The sequence below is a fragment of the Aythya marila genome (genome assembly GCF_965140915.1).
Source record: "Aythya marila genome assembly, chromosome: 9".
In the NCBI taxonomy this organism is placed as follows: Eukaryota; Metazoa; Chordata; class Aves; order Anseriformes; family Anatidae; genus Aythya; species Aythya marila.
Window position 1 is genome coordinate 2,427,789 of NC_139050.1, and position 25,063 is coordinate 2,452,851.

The following is a 25,063-nucleotide window of genomic DNA, read 5'->3' on the forward strand; positions in this document are numbered from 1 at the left end:
GTGTTTATTTACAAACAAGATGTAATTTCACAGTTTTAAAATTGCAGTTTTATGCCTTGGTTTTCACTATCAGTTCCTGTGCAGATTAAGGGGTTTTACACTTTGTTTTCTCTGCACTTCCCAGCAGCAGTCTGGGGTGAAGCACTTTGGAAATCATGCTCAGAACTGTGTTCGACTACAATAATCTATTTTTATTTATGACAACACGACCATCTGTCACGTAACTTTTTTCAGTGCAGCAAGAAGAGTCTAGCAGCCTGCTCCTTCTCCCCCCAACGGTAGGTAGGGAAAGCTCCTGCCTGCCTGGTCTTCTCACCACTCTCCTTAAATCAGCTTGTTTTCCAGTCTGAACACCTTTCTGTTTCTCAAAAAAGCAAATTGCTTTTCATTCATAAAAGAACATATAAATCCAAATTCTATTTAACATTTTAAATGCAAATACATGTAACATACTTCTGAGGACTGACAAATGTGTTGCAGTAGAAGGAATATATGAAGACCACTTGAATACAGCCTTTTATATCTGTGCGCACTGCATATGGAATCTAAATGGATTCCTCCTGCTACACTCCCCAGTTTGGAAGACTCAAGCCTGACTGGCCCCTTACAGGAATCAAAGTGCTGAAAGCGGTAGCCTTGCAACAGGAAACAAGAGCCAGCGCTTCAAGAAACACAGCGCAGTGCCAGTTTTCTCATGTGAGAATCAGACACAAAACAGAAGTTAACAACCTTCCGAAAAGAAACAGGTTTTGAAAGCAGATGTAGTGAATGTAAAATTCAAGCATATGAAATCCAACCTGCAAACATGTAAAATTATGTAACACAATTATCACATTGAAAGTGATATAATTTTTGAAACCACTCCAACAGAAATAATGATTTAAAAAAATATTTTACCAAGAGAATAAAGTACGATGACTTTCCATAGTGAATGTTTTTGACCTTTCTGCTGTAAACAGAAGTAGCATGACAGTTTTCATGTACAAGATGTTAAAGAAAGATTATATTTGTCTTAGAGCTACCGTTGCCTTGATTAAATTGACATCAACACAAAAGAAAAATTAACATTTTTCAGTAGACTCAGAAAGACATTTCGTCCATCCATGGCTAACCTTCTGACGTATTTGTCCCCAAGAACAAATCAACAGTTTGATGAAATCATACCACGTATTTGCAGTTAAATCTCTTAAGGAACTAAAATTGATTAAACCAAGACCCAGAATACTGTTTGGAGCATTTTTTTTGGCCTCATCTTGCTGCTGCGTAACCTTTGGCACTTAAGTATCACAGACATAAAATTTTGTCTCTGTGCAATGTCCAGAACTGTTCTATGAGTGTTCTGTGTGTGTTCTGTGGGAGATCTCAGATCCCTGACATTCTGGAATGGCCAGTATTAAACTGCCAAATTAGAAAAAAAATGTTTGATATACTTGAACTAGGAAAATCTGAAGAATAATAGAAAATGAACTATATTGTATGAACCAATCCATACTGATTAGTATCCAAGTTAGGAAGCCTGTAACAGCTCTCAAACAAGGCACAGATGAAAAGTGTCATACACCTAATGTACTGCAAGAAAGAAGAAGAAAGAAACAAACAAACAAACAAAAAAAACAACAACTTAAGATCTCTCTCTCTTTATATGTATGCGTTTCAGGGGCAAGTAAAAAATCTGGAACCCACAGGTTCAATCCAAACCTCGAAGAGGTGCTGCCTTGAATTCTGTGAGGTTTGAGTGACTGCTTCACATTACAGAAGTGGTTAGAAATAGCTGCATTAGCACAACACAGTGTTATCAATAAACATACCCGGCCTTCTGAGAAGAACTAATCATCATGAACTGAGTGCCAAGCAGCTAACACTGCATATGTAGGATCCAATCTAGCTTGTTCAGAATTAGCTCAGATGTTGCTTCATGTCACAGCAGGAAACCAGGTAAATGAACTTGTAGTTATAAGGACAGTTGTAAAAGGGAAAAAAAAACAACAAACAACAACAAAAAAAACCCACAACATTAATAGCAGCTATATTCCTTAGAATTCCTATCTTAACATGACGAAGCAATTACTTTCAATACGTTACCTAACATAGCATTTTTCAAATATGACCAATATTAATACATTTTTCAAAGAGCTTTTATTTGTTAGCTTTTCTCTCAGATATACATAACATACAGCAGTTTTTATGTTGGTGTATTATTCAAACATGAGATCCCCATCCAAATACAAAATTCAGTGATCCTCTCTGCTTTGAAGACAAGAGATTAGCTTCTCATTCACATGAAAAGAAAAGAGACTGTTCAAAATGCCTCTATACTTGAAGAAGTAAGTAAGTAAGACTTGAAGCATAATATTAAACCCTAGTTCAGATATGGATAATTTCATAGTACAGAAAATATAATACCTTTACGAGAAAAAGTTTTATAAGAATTACTTTAAGAAAAGTAAACATTTATGTAAGCCTTCACCCTCTATCAGCCTCTGAAAATCAACTGTAGTCAAAGACCATTATGGCTACCTGCGCCTTCTGGACGTAAGACCATTTAGAAGAGCACCATCATAACAGTAAAATTCTCGATCAATCCTTTAACTGTCATAAATATACTTATTTCAGAATCAAAAATACAGGCATCTCACATTTCTTAATTACAATTTGTCAACTTGAACTTTAATAAGCATAGAAATCATATAGGACCCTCTAGCACAGAAAATCCACAAAGCCCTTACAGTCCATTGTAAGCTAAGTCAAAGGATGTGTTCACAAAACAGAATACTCCTGACACACACACAAAGTAAGTTTCAACTTCGCAACAACTGCAGTTAAAAGAAGGAAAAACAAGTTTAAAATAGGGTAAAATCTCTCTAAGGCAGACCCTTCCATGCTACATCTATCCCATACAATGCATGTTCTCACAGCAAGAAGTGTAGTGTTTCACAGTGGAACCGTTCAGCATTGCAAACAATAGCACTCACGCTCCACCTCATTTTTATTAAATCACTGTATTTAACAACTCAAATAATCAGACTTTAAAACCCCCAAATAGTAGACATTAAAGTTTCATAGGTTACTTTTAAAATCCTGTTGCTGATTTTAATATACATAGTAAAACATACTTATGAGGCACTGCTGAAAAATCCAAGCAGGAATTGATTGTCTTACGTAAAACCATAAATGTCCTAGAAACATTTGGTCTGTTGAGCCCAAAATTTCAACGTTCGCATGAAAGAGAAGAGTCTTGATTTCTCTTTCTTTGTTCTAGAAATGTCAGTACACAGTCAGCATAGTTTACAAAACTTGGCACTAGAACTGCCTCTTTCAGAGCCACACAGCCTTCACATGCACTGTAACCTACAGTCAAACATTATTTCCAACTGTGTTGGAAATTTTCTATTATTCTATATCCAACTTTTCTATTAAAAATAAACATCGTCTGGATTTTTGTTTTAAAAAGCCTTCGCACACAACTTGAAAAAACAAGTATCAAAAAGGAACAGCAATAATAGAAGAAATAAACATATTGTGCTAATTATGAAGCTCTGACACCTGACAGCCACGGTCTGAGGAACATTTAAAAAAAAATCCTATATACATTGTATATACACACTACGATTAAGAGCATCAGAAAATTACTATAACCATTTTTGCATTTATTTCCACCACTTCCTCATCTAGCTGAAACTAATGCAAACGTTTTCAAAGGTATTGTTGTGCAACAATCTCCTTTTAAATTTAGTCTTGCAACAGAATTAGATCAACACTTTCACCTAAAGGTATCTGAAGATGGACACTTCTCATTTGTTTTGGCTTTAATTTCTTGGATAAAACATCGCATATTTAGAAGTTCGAAAGCCAAGTAGGTCTCTCATTTCGTTTCGGAATTTTGATAAGTCTTGCCGCAATTCATTTAGGTTTTCTACAGTTGCCTGATCCGTGCTTTGCATCTTCTGTCTCATGGATGTCAAGTAACGGTGGACTAAGCAGCACATCACCTTTTGATAATTCTCATCTCTCTTCTGCTTCAGATTTCTCCATTCCTTTAAACAAATATTACACATTTACTTAAGCAAAAGTAATTTTTGAGCCCTAAAGCCTATATACAAACAGAGAAAGAATAGAACAAAATAAGGAAGTGTTTCTATATACACACCCTGATGTGCACAAACATACAATATGTGTAAACTCTTAGCAAAATTTAAATTAAATGATAAGCTGCTGTTCCAGCAAAACAAAATTTTTAACCTACCTGGCTTGGTAGTTATCCTATGAGCAATTGTGAGTTCCATAATCCCTAGAGCTTCTCTGTTGATATTCTGTCAAATCTTTGAATTTCTTTTCTTTTTTTTTTTTTTTTTTTTTTTTTTTAAAAACAGCAAGAAGATACAAAATCACAGGGTACAGTAAAAATATTTAAGAATCCCCTCCCTGTCCCCAAAATGAGAAGCTACAGTGTTCCTATCTAATTATTTATTTTGAAACTTCTTTAGTAAGTCACAAGCAAATTACTTTCCTGAAAGCATACATCACTGTTTTTGAGATTAGCACATATTTCCTTGTGGTTATTCTAAATTTTCAATCAAAGCACACTTCTAGACTACTGCTGGGGCAATTGTGGGGGTTGGAAAAAGGATGGGGGTTGAAAATCCCCAAACTAAGTTAACAGAATCTTACTTAAGTAGAAATAGCTAAAATGTATTTGTTTATATTTTGGATGCAACGCACATTATCCTGAAATTCTTAATTATCTCAGTAGCACTCACCATGTGACAGGCAGCTTCATACAGCAATCTGCTGAATCATTTTAGTAAGCAGCATCTTTCCAGCTTCAGAGCCTACAATTTTCCCAATCATTTCTTACCTTAAGGCTGTTCTGACGTTTCACTTTGCCACTTGATGTGTGAGAACAGATCCATTTACTGAGACTGTTGAAGAGATAACAGATAGTCTTGGGAGATGGAATAACATTGAAAGGTGGAGGTAGTGTGCATTTGTCATCGAAGTAGCTAAGCCAAAGTTTGGCACGAGCAAATTTCCATTCCTTATCTTCATGATTCTAAAGCACCAGAAACATTAACAGAGATCAGAAGCAAAAAATAATAATATTTAAACTCTTTTAATATAGTTTTTTTTTCCAATTATGTTAAAAATTAAATAGTGGTCAGTTATTATTATATAGCATTTTAATATACAGTCTGATACATTAATAATAAATAATCAAAATATGAAATATATCTATTGAATTCACCATATACTGTGGATTAAATAGAAAATTCAGCTATTAAACTCCACATTAAATGACCAAAATTGTAAGTACCACACCTAAAGAAGAATAGCATCTTGACTTGAACAGCAATGAATCAAGAAAGTCTTCAATTCCCAGAGCACCAAAGCTTTGATTATTCTATGTGAACATGCAGTTTATCTACTTTATTTGGATCAAAGCAAATAAAAACTTCATTTTTGATGGAAAAATGTCACTTGTGAGTTTACAGCTCATTCATGGAAGTTTGCAGATTAGTCTGCACACTGTAGCAAGAGATTTGTATAAAATCCAAGATGTGGCTAGCAATTATTGATAATTAATCAGAAACCACTTACTGCTATCAGCTGAAAACTTTTATGAAGCATTGCCACAAGGAGTTTAGTTAATACTATCACAACCACCACGTTGTAGGTACCAACAATAACAGCCCCCACAAATGACTGTAATTCTTCACCATAGCTAAAGCGTGTGACAAAGATCGCTACATGTGCTAGTGAGAAGATATACCAGAACAGAGCAAAACAGGTGCCAATAAACCTGCAAAAATAAAAAAAAAATGGTTAGGTAAAGCAAAAATCAAGTGAGTTCAGCTGATGCAAAATTCAAGTTCAGTGAAAAATTCCAGTTTTGTTTCATTAGTAGGAATTAAGGGCCAGAATACAGATATATTTCAGACATGTCAACTCACGAATGGAATGTGTCATTGCTCTGTTTCTCACAGAAAATCCCTGCACAGTCCCGTTCTTCTTCATTTACAGTAAATCCTTTATCATAAAGTTGTGTCAGTCCAATTGTGAATGAGAACAGGACAAGAAGAAACATGCCCAGAAATTTTCCAAAATCTTGCAGCATCTGTCCCATTGAAATCTGTAAAATAGATTTATTCCCTGTTTTAGTAAAATGCGTAATTGTTTGTGTTCTTTCTTTCACACTCCAATCAATAACAAAAATCTGTTCATATTCTAGCATCTTATATTTTTAAGTTAAAGAGATAACAAAACTGGGAGTTATCTTCGTACCATTTTTCAGTGACAACTGCATTCACAAGAAAATTTATGTTATATGTTCTTACCTTTCAATAATACATACTTCTTATGCTGTATTCATAATGCTACTGATAATCAAGTGTTCATAAATCAAAAGATAAAAGCAATAGATGAGATGGATTTGAACACAACTATCATAACAGAAAGTAAAATAAAAAGCCACAGTGAAGTCACTGAAGTTAAGAAAACACTTAATGAAGAACTGATCTTTTTTTTCCACCAAAACATTTGGGATTGTAATTGACCACTTCTCAAAAATAATGTAGCAAAGACCATCTGCAGAACACAGAATTACTTCACTGTATGCTTTATGTAAGATTTTAAATATACACAATGTGTAGGTGCATAACCACATAAAAAATGAAGGCTTTGAAGTACAGAAGATTGGACACTAAATTCAAATAATTAGCTTCCATTTCAAAATATCCTATATAGAAGTTCGCAAAAAAAAAGTTAACTTTGGAATTTTTCCTATGCAAAGAAAGACCTTGAATTTTTTTAAAACAAAAACAAAACAACATTTTTTATACAGACAAAATAAACTGTTGAGAGCATTTAAATTATTCTTCCTACAAGCCTCTTCAGGGACCAATTCACTATTATACTGAATGCAAATAAACAAAATGGGGTTGGATAAATCTATTCCTATATATAAACTACTGAAATCCTGCATATCCTAATACTATACGAATCACAATCTGTACCAAATCACAGTCCAGAACAGTGGTTGGGTTTTTTAAGTACAAGTTTACTGAGAAATGAATTGCCAGCTCTTGCTCCCTCCCGTGCTGCAGGAGACTCACCAAGTACCCGTGAAGCACAGCACATTCTCTACCATTCTTTGCAGTTTGCCACAGAGACTTAAAGATTACATGCAACAAGGCACAGCTACGCAATAATTATAAGTAATCATTTAGTCAAGAGGATGAATCAATCATACCATTTTATCATATTTATGCTTTCAATAAACAGAAAAATACTTTTAATTGACTCGCAGTCCCATACAAAAGAGGCAAAGCAGCTGAAAGCCGAAGCAAGAATGTACAAGAAGTGCAAGCTACCCAAAACTTAAACAAAAACCAAACAACAGAAAACCACCACAGAGTGAAGTTATAAATTTGTATTAGCTCAAGTTTTATTAGTCAGTAAATAAAGTAACTGAATGCTTAAAAATAACTCCAGCAGCCAAGAGAATACAGTAGCTCCTTTCCCCCCCACACTGTGGGGTTACCATGCAATATTTGATTACCACCATTTGAACTTTGTGACCTACTTTCAGAAAATACTGTAAGAGTTGTTGCACAAGCTGTCCTGGCCAACAGGAATAACATAACCTTCAGTGTGCCACTGAATGGAGTGACTGTTGACTGTTTTTATTTACCTGGAAAATTTCATAACATAGGCTCCTAATAAAAAACTTGTGAAAGATCTAGCACATAAATAAATGTGCACATTAAACAGTGAACCTCTTGAAAATGTGGAGAGATTTCAATGTTCAATCAATTTGTACAACAGCCTAATGCTTACTGCAAGATCAAGACTTATTTTTTTTAAAGTATGCAAGTACATTTCCATTCAAAAATATAAATAAAAAATATAAAAATAATTAACAGCAACATACCTAGAGAAAAGGACAAGAAAAATAAAAAGAAAACATCTTTCAGCATTATTAAATTGGTTACATGCACTATGAGCATTCTTTTTAAAGCCCATTAAATGACGATTTTATGAACAGCAATTAAAGAAGCAATTATTTATTCTTTTGAAATGATTATTTAAAGTATTCTAAAAGATAATTATTTCCATAGCAAGATTAAGTACTCCAAATCATTAAAAACTAGGAATTGAACCTTTAAGTGGAGGTTTTCAGCTAGATCCTGAAGCCTTGATACAAGACCTAGTGATGTGAGCCAAAATTATTTATTATAGAGTCTCCACTGGTGCAGCTCTTGATGCAAAGCAAGAGTTTTAAAAAATGCTACTCTCAAACATTTATCCTGGCTTTATAGTAATGATAATGTTTCTTGCAGAATCCCTTCAGATCGTCCTCACTTGCCATAAGCTCTTAAAATTTGTTCTGTTCATTAGGAGAGAAGATAAAGCGTTGATTTCGGACAAATTCCATCAGTATAATCACTAAATGACTACTCTATTTATTCCAAGCAACTCTTCACTCAACACTTACAAACACAACACTGATGTTGACAATCAGCTTTATTAACTAAATCCATTCACTATCAGAAAAACAAAACCACATCAATAGAAGAGAGAAGTGATCAGATTTGTTGTCAGAAATCTCCCAGGAATCTTGATTTGGCCAAAAAAACTGGAAGTACATCTATACGAAGTTTTTTTCAGTAAGTTAGGTCTTTAGCAAAACAGGTGCTTCAATTTGTGAGGGCTTTAGTCTGGCAAAATACCAAAACCAGTCAGCACTGAGGACTCAAGCTAAACAGCAGACCAGAAAAAAACGTTGCCATACACGGTATGTATCAGTGAACAAAGAAGTGACTTCTGTTCTCAGAATATTTTGAAGAAAGTTGCATTCCTCCTTTTAATCTAAAAAGGAGCAAATAAGGTAACTGAATCTTAAGTGTGGTGACTTAGTATTGGCCCAGGTTCTCTTTCCTACCCGCAACATGCTAGACGTTCTGTGAAGTGCCAAATTCGTCCCTCGAAGCCATCCATTTTAACTGAATTTTAAAAATAAAGAATAGAACCAAGAACCTACTAACATGATTGTATCTGTGCTTAAAAGAAGAAACAAATTACAACAACAACAAAAATACAGCATAGCATAAACTCAGTTGAAAATTCTATGTCTGTTCTCAAGTCAGGACAAGAAAAGCAAATGCTTTCCACAAAAAAGTGTTAAAACCAAACTTCAAGCAAAGAAAAAAACACCCCATATTTAACTTACAAACTGCTGTAGTCTGTAGTGTTCCACCATCATAGGTGACTATGAGTGCTCCCAACCCCTCCATATCATTGAATTAAATGTATTATGTAAGTAAAATGTGATTATTACGCATGGGAAAGCTCCAAGCAAATTCAAAGAAAGAAGTAAGAAACCTGTGTTTCTTTCTTGTAACTGGCTAGAAGTAGATGATGATTATTTCAATAGTCTTGTTTTTTTGTTGTTATTTTAAGTAATTTTCTTATTTACAATCAGCTTCAGTGAGATGATCAAAAAACAGAAAGGCTTTTGATTATTCCTTAGTGCTACACATCTCGTTTATCTATCTTTTACTGATAAGATGTTAGGGCTACCATTTCCATAGAACTTTACAGGAAAAAACTAATCTTGCAGTTTTCAAGCTTCAAATACTTACACGATATATAAGCTAACAAAAATGAGAACAAAAAGACAGTATATGTACAATTATTATTAAAAAATAATTATAAAGTGAACTTCACTGTCTTCCCGTCTTTTACCTTTTCCCATCCAAACCAGTACATTTTAAAAGGGGAATTAAAAAAAAAAAAAAAAAAAAAAAAAAAAAAGAGAGAGAGAAGAAGAAGAAAAGATTAAGATCACACTTAATATTTTCTCGAGCAGTAATGATATTCACCTGGAGCGGTCCCAGAATAGAACTGGTTGTGTACATGAAGAACAGACGTAGGTAACTTAGAACATTAGCAAAAGCAAAAAGACCTTCTGCCACTAATGTAGGATGAAATGCATCCCAATCCTTTCTTTCAGCATGATCATGAAACTGCAATGTAAAAAGAACAAACTGATGTCATCTACGTTATAAATACAGAAATGCACCAATGCACCACTCTGTTTTTACCTCCAAAGCAGGTAATAGCATAAAAGAAATCATAGAATCATAGAATATCCTGAGTTGGAAGGGACCCTTAAGGATCATCAAGTCCAACTCTTGACACCGCACAGGTCTACCCAAAAGTTCAGACGAACATACATGATTGACAGATGGAGCACCACTTTCAGATATCTCATTCTTTTTAGACCAAGGCATTTTAAAAAACATCCCAGAGGGAGATAGAAGACAGGGAATTTAAATTCAGCTCCTCACTTGTGTAATGCTAAGCAAATTCCTCTGTTCTGCTTCCCTTTCCACTCTGTTTTGCATGGTTGGTGGAAACAGGGACTTGTGTGCTATTATAAACATGTGCGGTGACTAGCGCAGTAGTTCTCAGTTAAAAACAATATTAAAACCCTGCTGGGAAAAAAATAAATCACACTTACTAGCTTATGTCTTAACCAGTTTTAGAAAGATTTAGAGAGACTTAGGACATGGGGTTCCCTCAAGGGATTTATGAAAGACTACAGAAAATGGAAGATGTAAATAAAATGTTGGTATAAATACACCTGTGAAGTATATCCACTAGGTACTACTCAACTAATTATGGAATACCCACAGATCCCCAACTTTTAGCTTGGCCGGAAACATTCAGTATTTATATTATCAACAGTCTTAAAATGGACACTTAAAGCTAAGGAACAGAAGGCTGCTTTAAATGACTTGCCTGAAAGTATGCCGCACAAAGACAAGAAACAAAGATTTTTTTATGCATTGCAATTGCATGTGTACAAATCCTTCTGCTCCAAAGCCTCTTCATTTCTTACAGCTTCAGTGTCTATAATATGGAGCTAAGATGTGAAACAGGCATTTTTATTTAGTTTGCTAAATAATTTATACACAATAAATTTTGAAAAAAAATCATCATGTGCTTCTTACATAGGACAGGAGTCCTGCATCTTCAAAAAGGTTACAACTTAAATTAGCAACAAAGGGCTCTAATTTCAGCAAAGGAACTGCTATACTCCTACATACATGCGTTGATTCCAAAGCAAATGGTTCAGAAGACAGCCCAACACAGCATTCTCTCTTTCTTCCTTTTTTTTTTAAAAAACAAAAACAGAAACAAAGCTTTCTTTTCCAAATGATTACCAGCCCCTGAATCACTTATATAAGGACAGAGGAAATGAGCCAAAAATCAGGTTGCAAGGGAAACAAACCGGTCCAGTTCTTCCCAACTGCCAGAACACCTATCAACTCACAGTTTGCAGTACAAAACAATGGTGCTACTGCACTGGCTTGGATTTTGCTAAAATATTCATGTTCAATTGTTCTGGCAGCTTGCCATATGCTGTGCAGCTTAAAACACATGCAACAGAATGGAAATGATCATATTCAAAATTTGCATCTTCAATCAAACCAGATGGTTTTTCACAGAGAAAACACAAGCTCTTCTACAGCCCTGGGGCTTTTGTCCCTACTACAAAAACAAAAAACAAAAATCAAACAACCACAAAAATAACAAAACCAACCACTTATAATGTTTGAGCATATGTCACCAAAACCAACCAACCAAACCTTTCTGTAAGAAAAAAATGCTGGGCAATCTAAATACAGAGCTTACTGCTGCTAGCTTTTCTGCACAGTACTGATCTAAGGAATCACACTAACTGAAATGCCATACTGGAGGAGCTACATGGGGAGATTTCCCCAAATGAGAATCTAGCCATTTGCAAGACTAGTCAGTTCACAGTAAGAGGATTCTTAACCCTGTTTGGGGTCCCTGACTACTTAGAGCTGTGTTGATGCATTTTCTAGCTCCCTTTTCAACCTGTCTACATGTCTGACATCTTCTAACTCCCTATCAACTTCTCTTTCAAGTTGGAAAGCCAGGCCCAAGACCAGAGATCTTACAGAAACAAACCATTGTTAGCTCATCAAATACATACAATTCCTATCAGAATCAAACATACAAGTATCAAAATCAACTTTTAATCCTTTTTACTATTGTCTCTATCTCAAACGTGAGCTCTATTTTCTGTTGAAAGAATCGAGCTTCTATATTTGCCCTCAGGAGCTTCAGATCTTTGAAGATGGGTGCTCACCTTGTTATGGGCAACTACTTTCAGAGCAAAAGTTGCCAAATAAAGGGAATTCATGACAAAACTAAGCTGATTACGGGACTCTTCTAAGAAGTCTTCTAAACCATCATACCAAAGTCTTTTAACATCTGACCACACCATTCCTGCAGGGGGAAGAGAGGTAAAAAAAAAAAAAAAAAGGCTTAGAAGTCAAACTATTTCACTGGGTAGATTCTCTATTACAAGTAAAGCACTTTGACTGGCTTTGATGGTAAACTAAATATTAGCAAATAGAAAGGAATCAAAAAATCATGTTAAGTTTACAAGCACTACTCAAAAGGTAACAAAATATTTCATATTTTTAACCTACTTTCCAAACTAGGAAATACATTCTCTGATAAAAATAGCATGCGAGGAAATGAACATGAGAAAAAGCATATAAAGCGTCAACTTCAGTAAAGGCAGAAGTCCAGAATACATTTTTTTTTCTACAGGAAACGTATTCACCTGTTTCCAAAAGCATTGTATACCATTACATTACTATCTAAAGCATCACATCGTTTTGTATGTATGTATTATAAAATGTTCCTTAAGAACAATCAGCTCAGTAACTGTTACTAAGAAGATCCAAACTGTCAGTAGAAATATTTCCTGCCCTTACTGATATTATATAACAAGTAGAGAAAATAAACCACAGCTTGAGAAAGTTTAAGTTAGGGTGACAGACATACAAATGTTCAGGATCTTGATAGCAAACTGAATTTTACCACTGCTAACCATTTCTGGCTGTACAGAAAGATATGATTGCTGAGAATTTTATTAACTGAAGGTCTGTTACGGGATGATGTTTTTATAAAACTTGAAAGGACTGTTAGGTGAAATATAATGGCACCTTTGATTTTTATGAATAATCATTTATTTATGGTTTTGTGAGTACTTCAGATGCAAGCCTCTATATTTAGGCCAAGAAGAAAAGCAGCCTATATATTACTAGTAGTTAAAAACTGTTAGAATTAGTTCAGCTTTTATGACTTTGCAACTTAGACTCTTGGCCCAGCAAGATCAAGTAAATTAAAAAAAAAAAGAAAAAGATACTCATGTATGACTATTTGTTCAGTCACATTTACAGCAATGTTGAATGGTATTATACAAAAACTCTTCTGTGCACAGTTAGTTGAAAGACTTACATGCTGAACCAGGAAGAAGGGAGATTTATGCATCTCACACTGAATTTGTTAAAGAATCAGTAAAAGGAGTCAGAGAAGTAGATCTTACATTTATGTAAACAGTAATTTGAGTTCTGTTGCTTTATTTTGCTGGGGAATAAACTTTTATGATTTAGGTTCAACTATTTGGAAAGGAAACTTACTGTATTTGTGCTTTTGAATGTTAATTGTAAAACGCAAAACTTGCTGCTACCTCTAAGCATTACAAATTCTGCTGCGATCATTTGACAGTGATTATTTAGAAGTATTTTAATCCTACCTGAAGTCCACATTAAAATATTACATAAAGAAAACAAGGCCTCTATAGCCTTTCATTAAGATTTCCAAGCCCACCTAATGACACACCTTCCATCTACATTAGATTTGATGGATCAACAGAATGTCTAAATCACACTGATTCTTGAAACAGAGAAGGAGTCTGCAATGCTTTCTTGTGCTCTGAAGCCTTCTCGTTTCTTTTAAGACCCACATGTGTTTGTGTGGGGGTACTGGGGATTTCAAAAATCTGCATGAACTACTTAACAGTTTTAATATAGCTAAACAATTACAGTAATCATCATCAACAAAGAAAACAACCCACAACTGTTTAGAAAAATAGTTTAGAAAAAAACCGTGTTCTCAACTCTATCACTGCTTTTCAAAATTCCAGTCAACCAAATGATATATATCTACTTACATCATATTAAAGTGTAAGTTTCCAGGATTTTATTTATCAAATTTTAATTTAAAAACAAAAACAAACAAAAACATTTTAAAAGATTTAATGATTTTTCAACCAAAAGTTCATGAGGAACCTAATCCACAAAAATTATACCTGTGCTCCCTCTACTGCATAAAGCAGAATTAACACGCATCATTTCAGGTACAGTTATGATAACTGGTGATAATAACTAACAGAATTGTAAAGTTACAATACTGGAAAAGAGAAGTGGAATAAATTAAAAACTTGCTATATCGTTTACTGATTAGAAGCACAAAATGTTTGACTCACAGTGATTAAACCATCTACATACTAAACAATACTACCTGTTCATGAAAAAAAAATCTTAAAAACTTTAGGTAATGTCAGAACTAAATTCATTCCTCAACTTCATCATCAAAGAAAATTAGTTGAGGAACGTACACTTGCTTTCCTCTGTGCTATTATCATCACTGTTACTGTTATAGATCAGAATTTAAAAACATTCCAAATCTAGGAAGGTAAACAGCTTTTACACTCATTACTGCACAACTGAATCTCACTTGCATCACTCCAAATGCTACCTGTCCTTCTGAAGTAAAATTCACTTTCCTCCTGTTAGGTCCTACAGCATTCTGTCTGACACTTCACCTTCTGTGATAACTAGAGATTGTGGTAACATATCACATTCTCTCCTCAAAAGACATTTCCCCCCCCTGTAACACTATGCTCAACAGAAGCTTGCTCTTCGCAGTAATGAGTAACATGATGATTTTTGAAAGGTAGTACAAATAGTTATTGTTTAGTCAATACCAGCCATTGTCATACAACTCACATCATACCTACCAATTAGCCATATTATCAGAAGATAGTCTATTCTCTCAAGGGCTGGCCCCATTGTATTCTTCTTATTCTCATTATAGACGAGGGAGTACAAATTAAGTAATAAAAGAAATGTGAAATATGAAGCTCCATGAATAATAAACTTCATAAAAGGAGTGTGAATTATTCGACCTACTCGAGATTTAGGGGCTAATAAGTAACACAGGGACAGAACTGGCCAGAAAACTCCAACCATCAAAACAGTCAAAATTTTTTTGCACGTGTGCTTGCGTCGATAGCCTGCCATCTGTCCAAACCACACAGTGTTAAGAAACTGCTGGCAGTTAGACTGAGCAACAAACTGGAAAAAAAAAAAAAAAAAAGAAAACAATGAGAAATCAATCTCAGGATATCAGGTTGTTTAATACTGATTACTAGTTTACATTATTAAAACTAATTTTCAAGCTATAATAAACCACCAATGTGCAGGAAATAGGAAAAATATTAAGTAGAAATAATTCTCTCAACAGACAATAAAAGAGCTATGGGCCAATTATGATTACAAGCATTCACTATTTCAGTTTCTTTCTAAAGCCAGCAACCAAGCCTGAATTATGCATCCAGAATTTTAATCGTTTCCAGGTTAAGACCACGTTTTGATTTCTAATCGGCAAATTAAATGAATCATTAAAAAATATAACATGGAAAGCCGACCACATTACAGTAAAGACAAACCTCTTTTTGATTATACTTGATTGCCAGTTTTAAGCGACTTAAGTTCATCCTCTCTTCCAACAATCCTCGCTTGTCTACATGTTCATCACTAGATGTATGATTCAGAATAACTTCCAGCTCCCGTGAATTCCGTGCTTGTGCGAGCAAGTCTTTAGCAAAGGTTTTGCACTGTTGAGCTAGCTCCTCATAATCATTTCTGAAAGACACAGAAACAGTAGAAACTACTACACTGAAAACAAGACTTTCCTTTAGCTTATTAACTATCCATTTTGGTTGGGATTGTATATTGGGCAAATGAAAAAGTCCTATTTAAAGATCCAAGCATTCTCAAGACAACTCTGAGTAGGTTTCTATGTAACATAATAATTGAGTGTAGTTTGCAACTCCACTATGGAGAAAAAAGTTGTGAAACAGACTTACAGAATTCTTATTTATATCCTAAATTCCATATAAACAGTTAAGGCTTGGAATTATTTGCAGGAGATGAGAAAATGTAGCAGTCACAAAATACAATACCTTTAACTCATAATTTGGACTTCCCACTGGGAAGGTAAGATATTTTGGGATTTGCTTCATTCATTGCATCTGAAAATTGAGGTCTATTCACTGACTATTACTATAGTGAACACAAGAAAATAAATCACATGATTTACTTGTCTCATATGGCACGCAGTACATTTCAGTGCCAAGCTGTATCACAAAACGGTAACACTGTAACTGTTAAGCAAGATAATCAAGTATAATTCATATGCTGTGTAGGAAGGTAGCATTTTACCCCTTACAGGAATTTTAATTTATATAACTTCTTAATTATACCTAATTATCAGATCAAACATTCCGATTACGAAAGAAAAATACAAATAAGCATTTTCTAACACACACAAACACACACACTTCTACATATATTTTTTTACATAAGTATTGAAGTTGGTGTTTTCCAATTCCTACCTGAATTCAACCTCAACAAGACTTAATTCTTTCAAGTCTGCACTAAGTTCAAAAGCTCGCAGAATTGGATCCTCCTCCGTTAACATTATTAAAGCAGGACTGGCCAAACACCGGTAAATGTCAAGACGAAACCTGTGACAAAAGAACAGCATGCAAAATGAAGATGCTTCATTTTATTATCAGGCTCAGATCAGAAGCTATTTCAAAAATTTGCATAAAACAGCTTCAAGACAAAACAATGGGCCTTCCTAAAGACAGAAACTGTAATTAAATGTAGCATGTCATGGAAAACACTGTCCTTCAAATATACTTTGAATCTCTACTATTCTAAGTATCAAAAGTTAGCTACCAAACCAGTTTCCTCTTCTTTTTCTCACTATTTTAGCTATTTCCAGTACCATCAGCAGAAGGCCGTCCATTACGGTAATACTATTGGTAAAATATTGACATTTTAAGTGTTACGTAGTACTTCTCATGGTTCTTCAAGAGGAAATAAGAGAGAAGGTTACCTTTAATGCTTCACTTCCCTATTTGAACAAACTAAATTAAAAACAGTGGGGAAGAGATAGCAAGAGCCTTAATATCTCAGCTGCTTCAGATAGGTAGAATTATCCCAGGTAGACCATGAAGGCTAAAACAAAAAGTCTGTACACTTTCTTCATATCCACAAGAGAACAGAACTTGCATCCTTGATTCAAAATATTCCTCACTTGAAACAGATTTGTGCCAGAAGCTTTCTGAATTCTATGGAAAGCAAACGAGATTTGCATGAACTCAGAAATGTTTGGGGTTCCTCATTTCTTTATGAGGAACCCCAAAATGGTGGGCCACAATGGAGGTGAGTTAGGGAGCACTCTATCCCCACTCCAGAAGCAGGATATTTTAGACAGGTTACCAGTTCTATTTTGCACAACAGTATTATTTTTGAAGCGTTAGTGTTACATCTCCTGAGAATACTGTGCTCAGAGATGTGTCATCTAACTCAAATACCTGAAGTAAGTACCCAGCCTTTTTGTAAAATCCTCTGCAGGATTTTCGCTACCAGCAACTTTCAGTGTACATTCATAAAAACAAATTTTGAAACGCAACACATTAAAAGTCTTAGATGACACCACACAACATACCTGCGTCTGGCATGACAGCAGTATTTAAAATCGGTAATACCGGTATAGAGCCAAAATTTAGAAAACTAGTTTGGCATGAAACAAAAATAAAAGTCTCTTTTTGGGGTAGAACTTCAAGCATCTAGAACCCTGAATGTAAGTTCACTAGAGGTATGGCCCACATTTGTCTCTTAAGGTGCACAAGGCTCACATGCAGTTCTGATGCAGACTCCTCATTAAGGATATTGCAAATGACCAAGAGGGAGGCTGTGCTGACCCTCGGACAACTAATTTCAGTCCTCAGCTGTGCTCAGGAGCCCAGGCCAAGAGCCTCTAGAACCAGCTGGATGTCCAGCCCTTAAGAAGCCATTGCCATCTCCAGTCCATGAACAACTCCAGGAGCTTCTCTTCCACTCAATGCTCCGGTTTCTGCCACACCTTTTTCATAATCCTCATCCTCCAAATTGCTTACCACCATTTCCCTCTGGCTGCGAAGGTGGTCCAGTAGGATTAGTAACTGAAATGACACCATTCAGTCTGCAATTCTAATTAAAGCTGTTCAAATCTCTGAGTCAACCACCGCCCACAGCCATCTTCCTAAATAATGCCACACCAAAAGAGTCCAAGAGATGACATTTCTGTTTCAGTAGGGTTAAATTATCATTTGCTTAAAACTGAAAGTAAATCAAGTTTCAACATTCACCAAGCAGACAAAGCACAGTGCATGCTCTTCTCCATTTGTAGAAAATCTCCCTATCAAACGTCTACGTCCCCTTCAAGACTTTAGCTAACACAGATGCCATACGAAAAGCCCAAGTTCTCAGGGGCTGGGAGACTCGGCTGCTTTGCCTCAGCAACTAGGTATACCCCAGTAAGGTTTTCAAACTCCTTAACAAGGACAAGATAATTAGCATCCAAGTATGACAACATACGTTTTGACTGGCCTTTCTGAAGTTGTTGCTGTGGAGGAATGGTTGAGTGAAATGGGACACGTGGATGTTGGGCAGTTAAGAGGCAATGGGCTAGTAAAGTACCGTACTCAACTCACATGAGTCTGGCACGTACACAGCTGGCTGAGAGCCAATCAGGCTCAAGGACACGATGCCCTTGAGCGATGGAGAAAGTCCCTAAGGCGGGACGGTGGCTAAAAGAAGGAGGAACTACCTGAAAAGAGCGGGAAATGTTAGCCAATCCTGAGCTTAGTTTTTGCAATATGTATGAGTTGATTATGTTCGAACTAGATAAAAGGCGACTGAGCTATCCATTAAAGTTGAAGTTCACTGTTCACTCATATTGAGCGTCTGTGTCTTCCTTCCGTCGACAACATGTTGCTTAAGAAAAACACAAACTATATTAAGGAAAAAATTAAGCAGACTTTTTCTTCCTCTCCTAAGGCTGGCACAAAGAAATAACAATTACAGAATAAAGAACATATGGTACAGACAAATACATACAGTCTTGCATTTTCTACTATTCTCACTAATATTCTCCACATTCAGTTTCTTGAAATATTATTCCCCTTTCCATTGTTTCATGTTTCTTGTCAGCTGAAAAATCAGCATTATCCAAACAGAAAAACAGAAAAAGGATGTTCCAAAGTTCTTAGAGGACTGAAATTCCTTAAGCTAGAACAGGTTCTTTCCAGATTGCTGGATACAGCTAAATAGCAACAATAAGCAACATGTAAACATAAAAAAAAAAAAAAAAAATCGATAAAATAGCAAAGAGACCAGAAAAATAATTCTTCTGCTTGACTCAAGTTTGAATAACATAAGAGCAAAGAGTCACTACATTTCTTATTGTGTATTTTATGGAACATCCCTCTCAATTTCCTACCACAATTACTGCTAGGTCATTTGCAGAGGGATTCATAATGCTATGTGGATTACAGAAAATTCAGGAAAAGCATCTGCTTTACCCTCTCAGAACTCACAGCTCCCAAAGACTGAAATAAAAATCTATTAACTTGTAGCTGAAACTAGGATGGATCTCTCAAACATCTCGAAGTTTATTTGCTTGGGATACACTGACAGCTTTTCTCATATCGAAGTTAAGGATGGTATCAGCTGGATGTTGCTATCACAGGTACCAGAAGGTGGCTTGTAGTATCTGCATAATCATCCTATCATTTCCCTTCTTTTTTTTAGTCACTGAGACACGCACCAAAGTCATTATGCAATAATTAATGGTACATTTTGAGTGCAGTCCACTCATAACCTTTGAGGTTGGTCATTTTTTCCTCCCCAAACTCTTATAAATTAAATTGCATTCAGCCTTCAAATATATTATCAAGTTAACCAGATAAAATATATGGTTAAGATTGGTAAATCCCTTTCCCCATTTGCACCTTTACAAGCAAACTTCCTACTTTCAAGAATACTGGAAAAAATTGTCTTAGCTTACATTCATCTATCCATGCTACATATAAACTTATAGAAACAAGATAAAGTATTATACACCTCCTCGTTCTGGCTCACAAAAAAAAAAAAAAAAGGCACTGTTAATTAACTTAAGAAAAATTTTATTTGCACAGTTCCTAAGCTCCCAAGCCACTGACAACTAGAACGTTTATGTAACAACTAGTTTTTATTTTTTTTTTAAAAAGGTACTTAGCTTAATATGTACAATAAGTAAGAATATAAGACAAAAATGAAAGAAAGTCACCACCTTATACCAGCCAATTCAAGCACAATCCACCCCGAAAACTACCACCTATGACAACAGACACTACAATACAATGAAGGTAACCACTTGTAAAGCTCACCTTAAGAGAAAAAGGAAATACACTGAATCAGACCCAGGTGATACAAGGAAATTAAGACAATACCTTCTTCATTGTTGTCTATAATTCATAAGTCTTACCTGGAATGTCGCAGACTATCTTTTTTGTTTTTTGCAGTACAGAGTGTGCATTCACAGCCTACAGCGTGAGGTTTGGGTAGCGATATATCTTGCTTTAACAGCATGGTGAGAATTTCATAGTTATTACGATGAGCAGCTAAAATGACAGGTGCCACATCCATGGTTGTTGAGTACTCTGGGTTCTGAATGCGTTCCATTAGTTTCTAGAATAAAATGTAGGAAGTATCTAAATTTATTACATGCAGCTGTATTACAGTGTTCACACGCAAGTTATTTTTGACTGTTCAACAGTGCTCCCAATGAATTCCTCCTTCAAAATATTTTTTTAAAGTTTCATAACATGAAAATGAGAGAAAAATTGTAACAACATTCAAACACTTCTCATATAAATACTGGAAAAAGAACAATGGACACAGGATGTTTCTGAGTTATTAAGAAAGAAAACCTAACATTCAGTGCCTACCTTTTCCAATATATGCGTATATGGTATTAAGAAGAGTATTGCTCTATTTTGATGAAAAAAAAAAAACAAAAACAAAAACATTTTTGCTATCTAAGTGCAGGAAAAATATCCTGACACAGTGTTATTCAGTGCATTATGCCTTCTCTCCTTTGATCTACTTCTCCTTGTTTCATACTTGAGCATCGCCAGGGGAAGTTTCTAAGTTTCAAATGATTAATTTCAAGGTGAAGATTTGATGTTTATCTGAAAACTCTAGGAAGCTCAATATATGAATATACTGGTCAAGATTGCTAGTTAACTTGCAAACTCTTGGCAACAGAAGATTTTATAACCACTCTACTTTTTTTCTCCTGAGGCATTTGTTAGCATTTGCCATGCATAAAACCACTGGATTCTTACAGGCAGTAAAGCAAAACAACATATTCTACACTTTAATACCAAAGACTCCATAATAATAATCTCTGATGTCCAGATTCTATGACTTTATGAGATGCAGAATTTCATTTAAGGACATTGCTTTAAATACTAGTTACCCAGAATGTACAGCCCCCTACTCCCCAACCAAAATCCAAGGAATAACAACACTCAACTACAATGGTTGGTCTGGAAGATCTTTTTGGCCGGTGATTAAGTAGAATGTCAACAGCTCCCACCACTTCTGAGTCAATAGCCACCAAAAGTGCATCTGATGACTAAGGAAAGAAAACAAGCTGTATGTAAAAACAGCAGCACCTTAAACAGAATGAAGAGTCAATTTAAAGCCAAACTAAGTAATAATTTAAAATGTATTAAATTAAAATTTGCTAATTTTATTTTCTTAAAAGTAAGTACTATAAAATATCCTGCACTGTCACCATGGATCAGGATACTTTTTATTTACTATTTATGCTGTCATTCCAGAAGTCAGCATAGTACTACTGACAATTTGTTTTATTGCATGAACAGCAAAAGAACCAGGTGCAAAAATTACTTTACATCAACAACAATATAGGAGACTCAAGAAAATCAGGTTCTAAGGGACAGGTTACTAAGAAGGCTATGGAAGTGTCCACTAAAAACGTTAAAACCAAGTGTCTGTGTAACACAACTCAGACATATCAGACACTTCAGGCCTGCCTTCCTAGTTCTGTGGTAAAGCTATGAATATATGGCTATTTTTTCCTGGACTCATAACTACTTCTGAAACACCTTTGAAGTTAAGCTACATAGGTTTTCATTTTCCCCTACAGCTGACAGTGTTCTTTATAATTCACTTTAGAAAATTCAAATGTTTAAAAATAAAAGAGAGACACACCTTTTATTACTGCCACTAAAATAGAGATCTGGGGAGAAGAAAGCTGCTTGTTTTTTTTCCCTGTCCAATATTAAACAACCTAACAAAGACGAGTATCCTTCCCTGTCTTAGGTGCTTAAAACTGTCATAGCTAAAACTTTCCCAGCAGTAGCAGAGCATGCTTATAGCAGTATAGCATAGCCAAGCAAGCACCATTAGTATGAAACTGCCTCTGCCAACCAGCACAGACCAGGTTTTACAGGAAGGCACTAAAGAAATGAATGCCTGCCTTAACTTGAAATCCTCTAAGAGAATCTACATGCATCTAACTGTGCTCCCATTTTAAAAATTATTATATTCCAGAGCCAAAGAGGTCTTGACATTCTAAACATTTTAATGTTATTCACTGATTGTACACTATTTATTTTGTTTGAATATAACATACACATTATATCTAAAACAGGAATAGCATTTAGAATAAAATTTAGACTTGTTAGTATAATTGAAAATGTTAGTATATATTTGCCATGCCAATAAAATTCCACTAGAAGAATAAATTAGCGAGAGAAAACAATTTTCACAATTCCTAACTAGAAAAAAAGGACTGAAGTGCCTATAAAGACAGATAGCATTTTCCTAGATATCCTGATGTGTCAACAAGAACAACAAAAAAAGCTATATAAAATAGAATAAACAGATTAATGACTACACTTAAAAATTGCAATAATCTATGTGTTGCATACCTGGCAGCCATAATCCAGAAGAAGCTGTAGAATATCCAAATTTTCATTTTCAATGGTTATGGTAACAGCATTTCTTCCAAGCACATCCACACAGTTTATGTTCATTTCACCCGAGCTGTTTTCCTCTAAGAGTTTCTTAACCATGTAGTAGTCACCTGCACCACCAACGTATGAGCATATCTTAGTGTTCTGTTTATTATAAGGCAATAAAAGCATGTGAACATTGTAAGTACCAGCTACCATCAAAGAAGACAACATTCCGCAACATCTGACAACAGACACTGATGCATCAAGCAATTAAGAAGCCCAGGTAGATAAGAATTCTCCCATCAGATAGGAATCTAAAGACATTGGCAGATCTTTCAGGAAAGCACCAAGACGTACTTTAATCCCCTTAGTTTCAGTCTTACACACACACAAGCTGGGACACTTCGCAAAACTGGGGCAACATCCCAGACATACCCTGTGAGACACTGGAAATGTCAACTACATCAGAGGTCTCTCAGTGCAGAGGAGCCATAGCGTCAGAGGAGCCCTCTCTACAGTGCTGCAAACACATCTGCGTCTTCCTTCAAAGAAGCCTCATTAGTCTTCTCCGTTTCATTCCATTTTTAATGCATACATTATCAAAGCAGGTGTGGTACAATGTCATCAAATTCAAGGTAGCGGGTTTGATGAGCAAGTAAAACTAACCGTAACATGCACACAAGCTGCACTTTCCTATTTGACTTAAGTGCAGACATACTAGTACAGATCCTACCCTATTCAATATTAAGTGCTTCTTCCTGCCAAACACGTAAGTTTTAAATCATTTTTGTCTTGGGTAACAAATTATTTTGCAGCGTAGAAGACCAGGACAAAGACAGACCGTACTGCAGAATACTTACAGAAACTTCAGATACAGCCTGCAGGAGTACTGGCTGCAAAACAACTGCCCCACAGACTACAGTTAAATGTTGTTTTGTTGTGCATCCTTTTGGCTCCCTAAATCTCTGCTTACGCTCTGAGAGAAGGCTGTGGCTTGCTGTGCTCTACAGGACAGGCTACGCTACCAGCACGGCTGTCTGAAGGCAAGGAATGCAGCCCCAGGGAGGGCCAGAACCAGGTTCTGAAGCCCACTGGCTGCCAGCTCTGCACCAGCTCCCCCGGCTGTCACTGACCCAGACACAGGGCCAGCAGGCAGGGCTGCACAGAAACATCTCCTTCTAGAGCCGGGCTTATGTCCCGAAACACACATGACCATTTGCCACACGATCAAAAGCTTGTTTTTGAGCCCAATGTTTTTAAAACATTAAGACCAGTTTGATTTAAGACTATTAATACCCGATTAAAAAAAAAAAAAAAGTACGCTAAAAATAATTAAGCCTGGTGTTCTAGAAAGGAAAACCTCTTCACATCCATCTCTCTGGGTGCGATTCATAGGAACCCTGTCTCGTGAGCCTTGGCGATACGCAGATAAGCTGCCCATCCTAGAGCAACCTGCACGGTGCAGGCAGCAAAGGCTTCAGCAACTCCCCGTGGGGCAGGAACCCCGCACCGGCACGGGGCCGGGGCTGAGGGGAGGCCGGCACCGCTCAGCGCGGAGATGGGCTGGGGCCTTCGGACGAGAGGCCTGGGCCTCGGCTCCCCGAGGGCGCGGCCCGTACCTTTGTCGCAGGCCAGGAGGAAGAGCTTCTCGTCCAGGGTGGTCTCCTCCTTCACCTGCCGCACGTCCTTCAGCGCCAGCAGCTTGTTCGGCGAGGCCGAGGCGGACGGGTCCGCGCTCTGGTACAGGGCGGCCATGGCGCCGGCCCCGCCAGGCCCATCAGAGCGCGGCCGGCGCGGGGGCGCCGCGCTGCGGGACCCGCAGCGCTGCGGGGCGCGGCCGGGGGGAGCCGGGCGGCCGCGGGCGGCGCTGCCAGGCGGGGAGGGCAGGGCAGGGCAGGGCAGGGCTGGGCTCGGCACGGCGGCCGCTCCCCGCCGCACTGCGCAGGCTCCAATGGCGGCTTCGCCGCTCTGAGGGGCAGCGGGCGGGGAGGAGCGCGGCCGGGCGGGCGCCGCGCCTGGGGGCCGGGG

General features: G+C 36.6%; 1 protein-coding gene across 5 annotated transcripts; it reads right to left on the reverse strand.

Moving 5' to 3' along the window:
* Positions 1-1,837: 1,837 nt before the first annotated feature.
* On the reverse strand, positions 1,838-24,994 carry TRPC1 (transient receptor potential cation channel subfamily C member 1). 5 transcript variants are annotated; one of them, XM_082767483.1, is made up of 13 exons: positions 24,655-24,994; positions 23,009-23,163; positions 21,583-21,684; positions 20,530-20,732; positions 16,565-16,696; positions 15,617-15,812; positions 14,906-15,242; positions 12,179-12,318; positions 9,879-10,022; positions 5,949-6,127; positions 5,596-5,797; positions 4,856-5,050; positions 1,838-4,034 (listed from the first exon to the last, which is right to left on the reverse strand). In XM_082767483.1, the coding sequence occupies exons 1-13, from the start codon at positions 24,788-24,790 to the stop codon at positions 3,807-3,809; spliced, it is 2,349 nt and encodes a 782-aa protein (XP_082623609.1). In that variant the 5' UTR covers positions 24,791-24,994; the 3' UTR covers positions 1,838-3,806. The 5 variants fall into 5 exon arrangements, with proteins under 5 accessions (XP_082623609.1, XP_082623610.1, XP_082623611.1 ...); XM_082767484.1 differs by lacking the exon at positions 21,583-21,684; XM_082767485.1 differs by lacking the exon at positions 9,879-10,022.
* Positions 24,995-25,063: the final 69 nt, after the last annotated feature.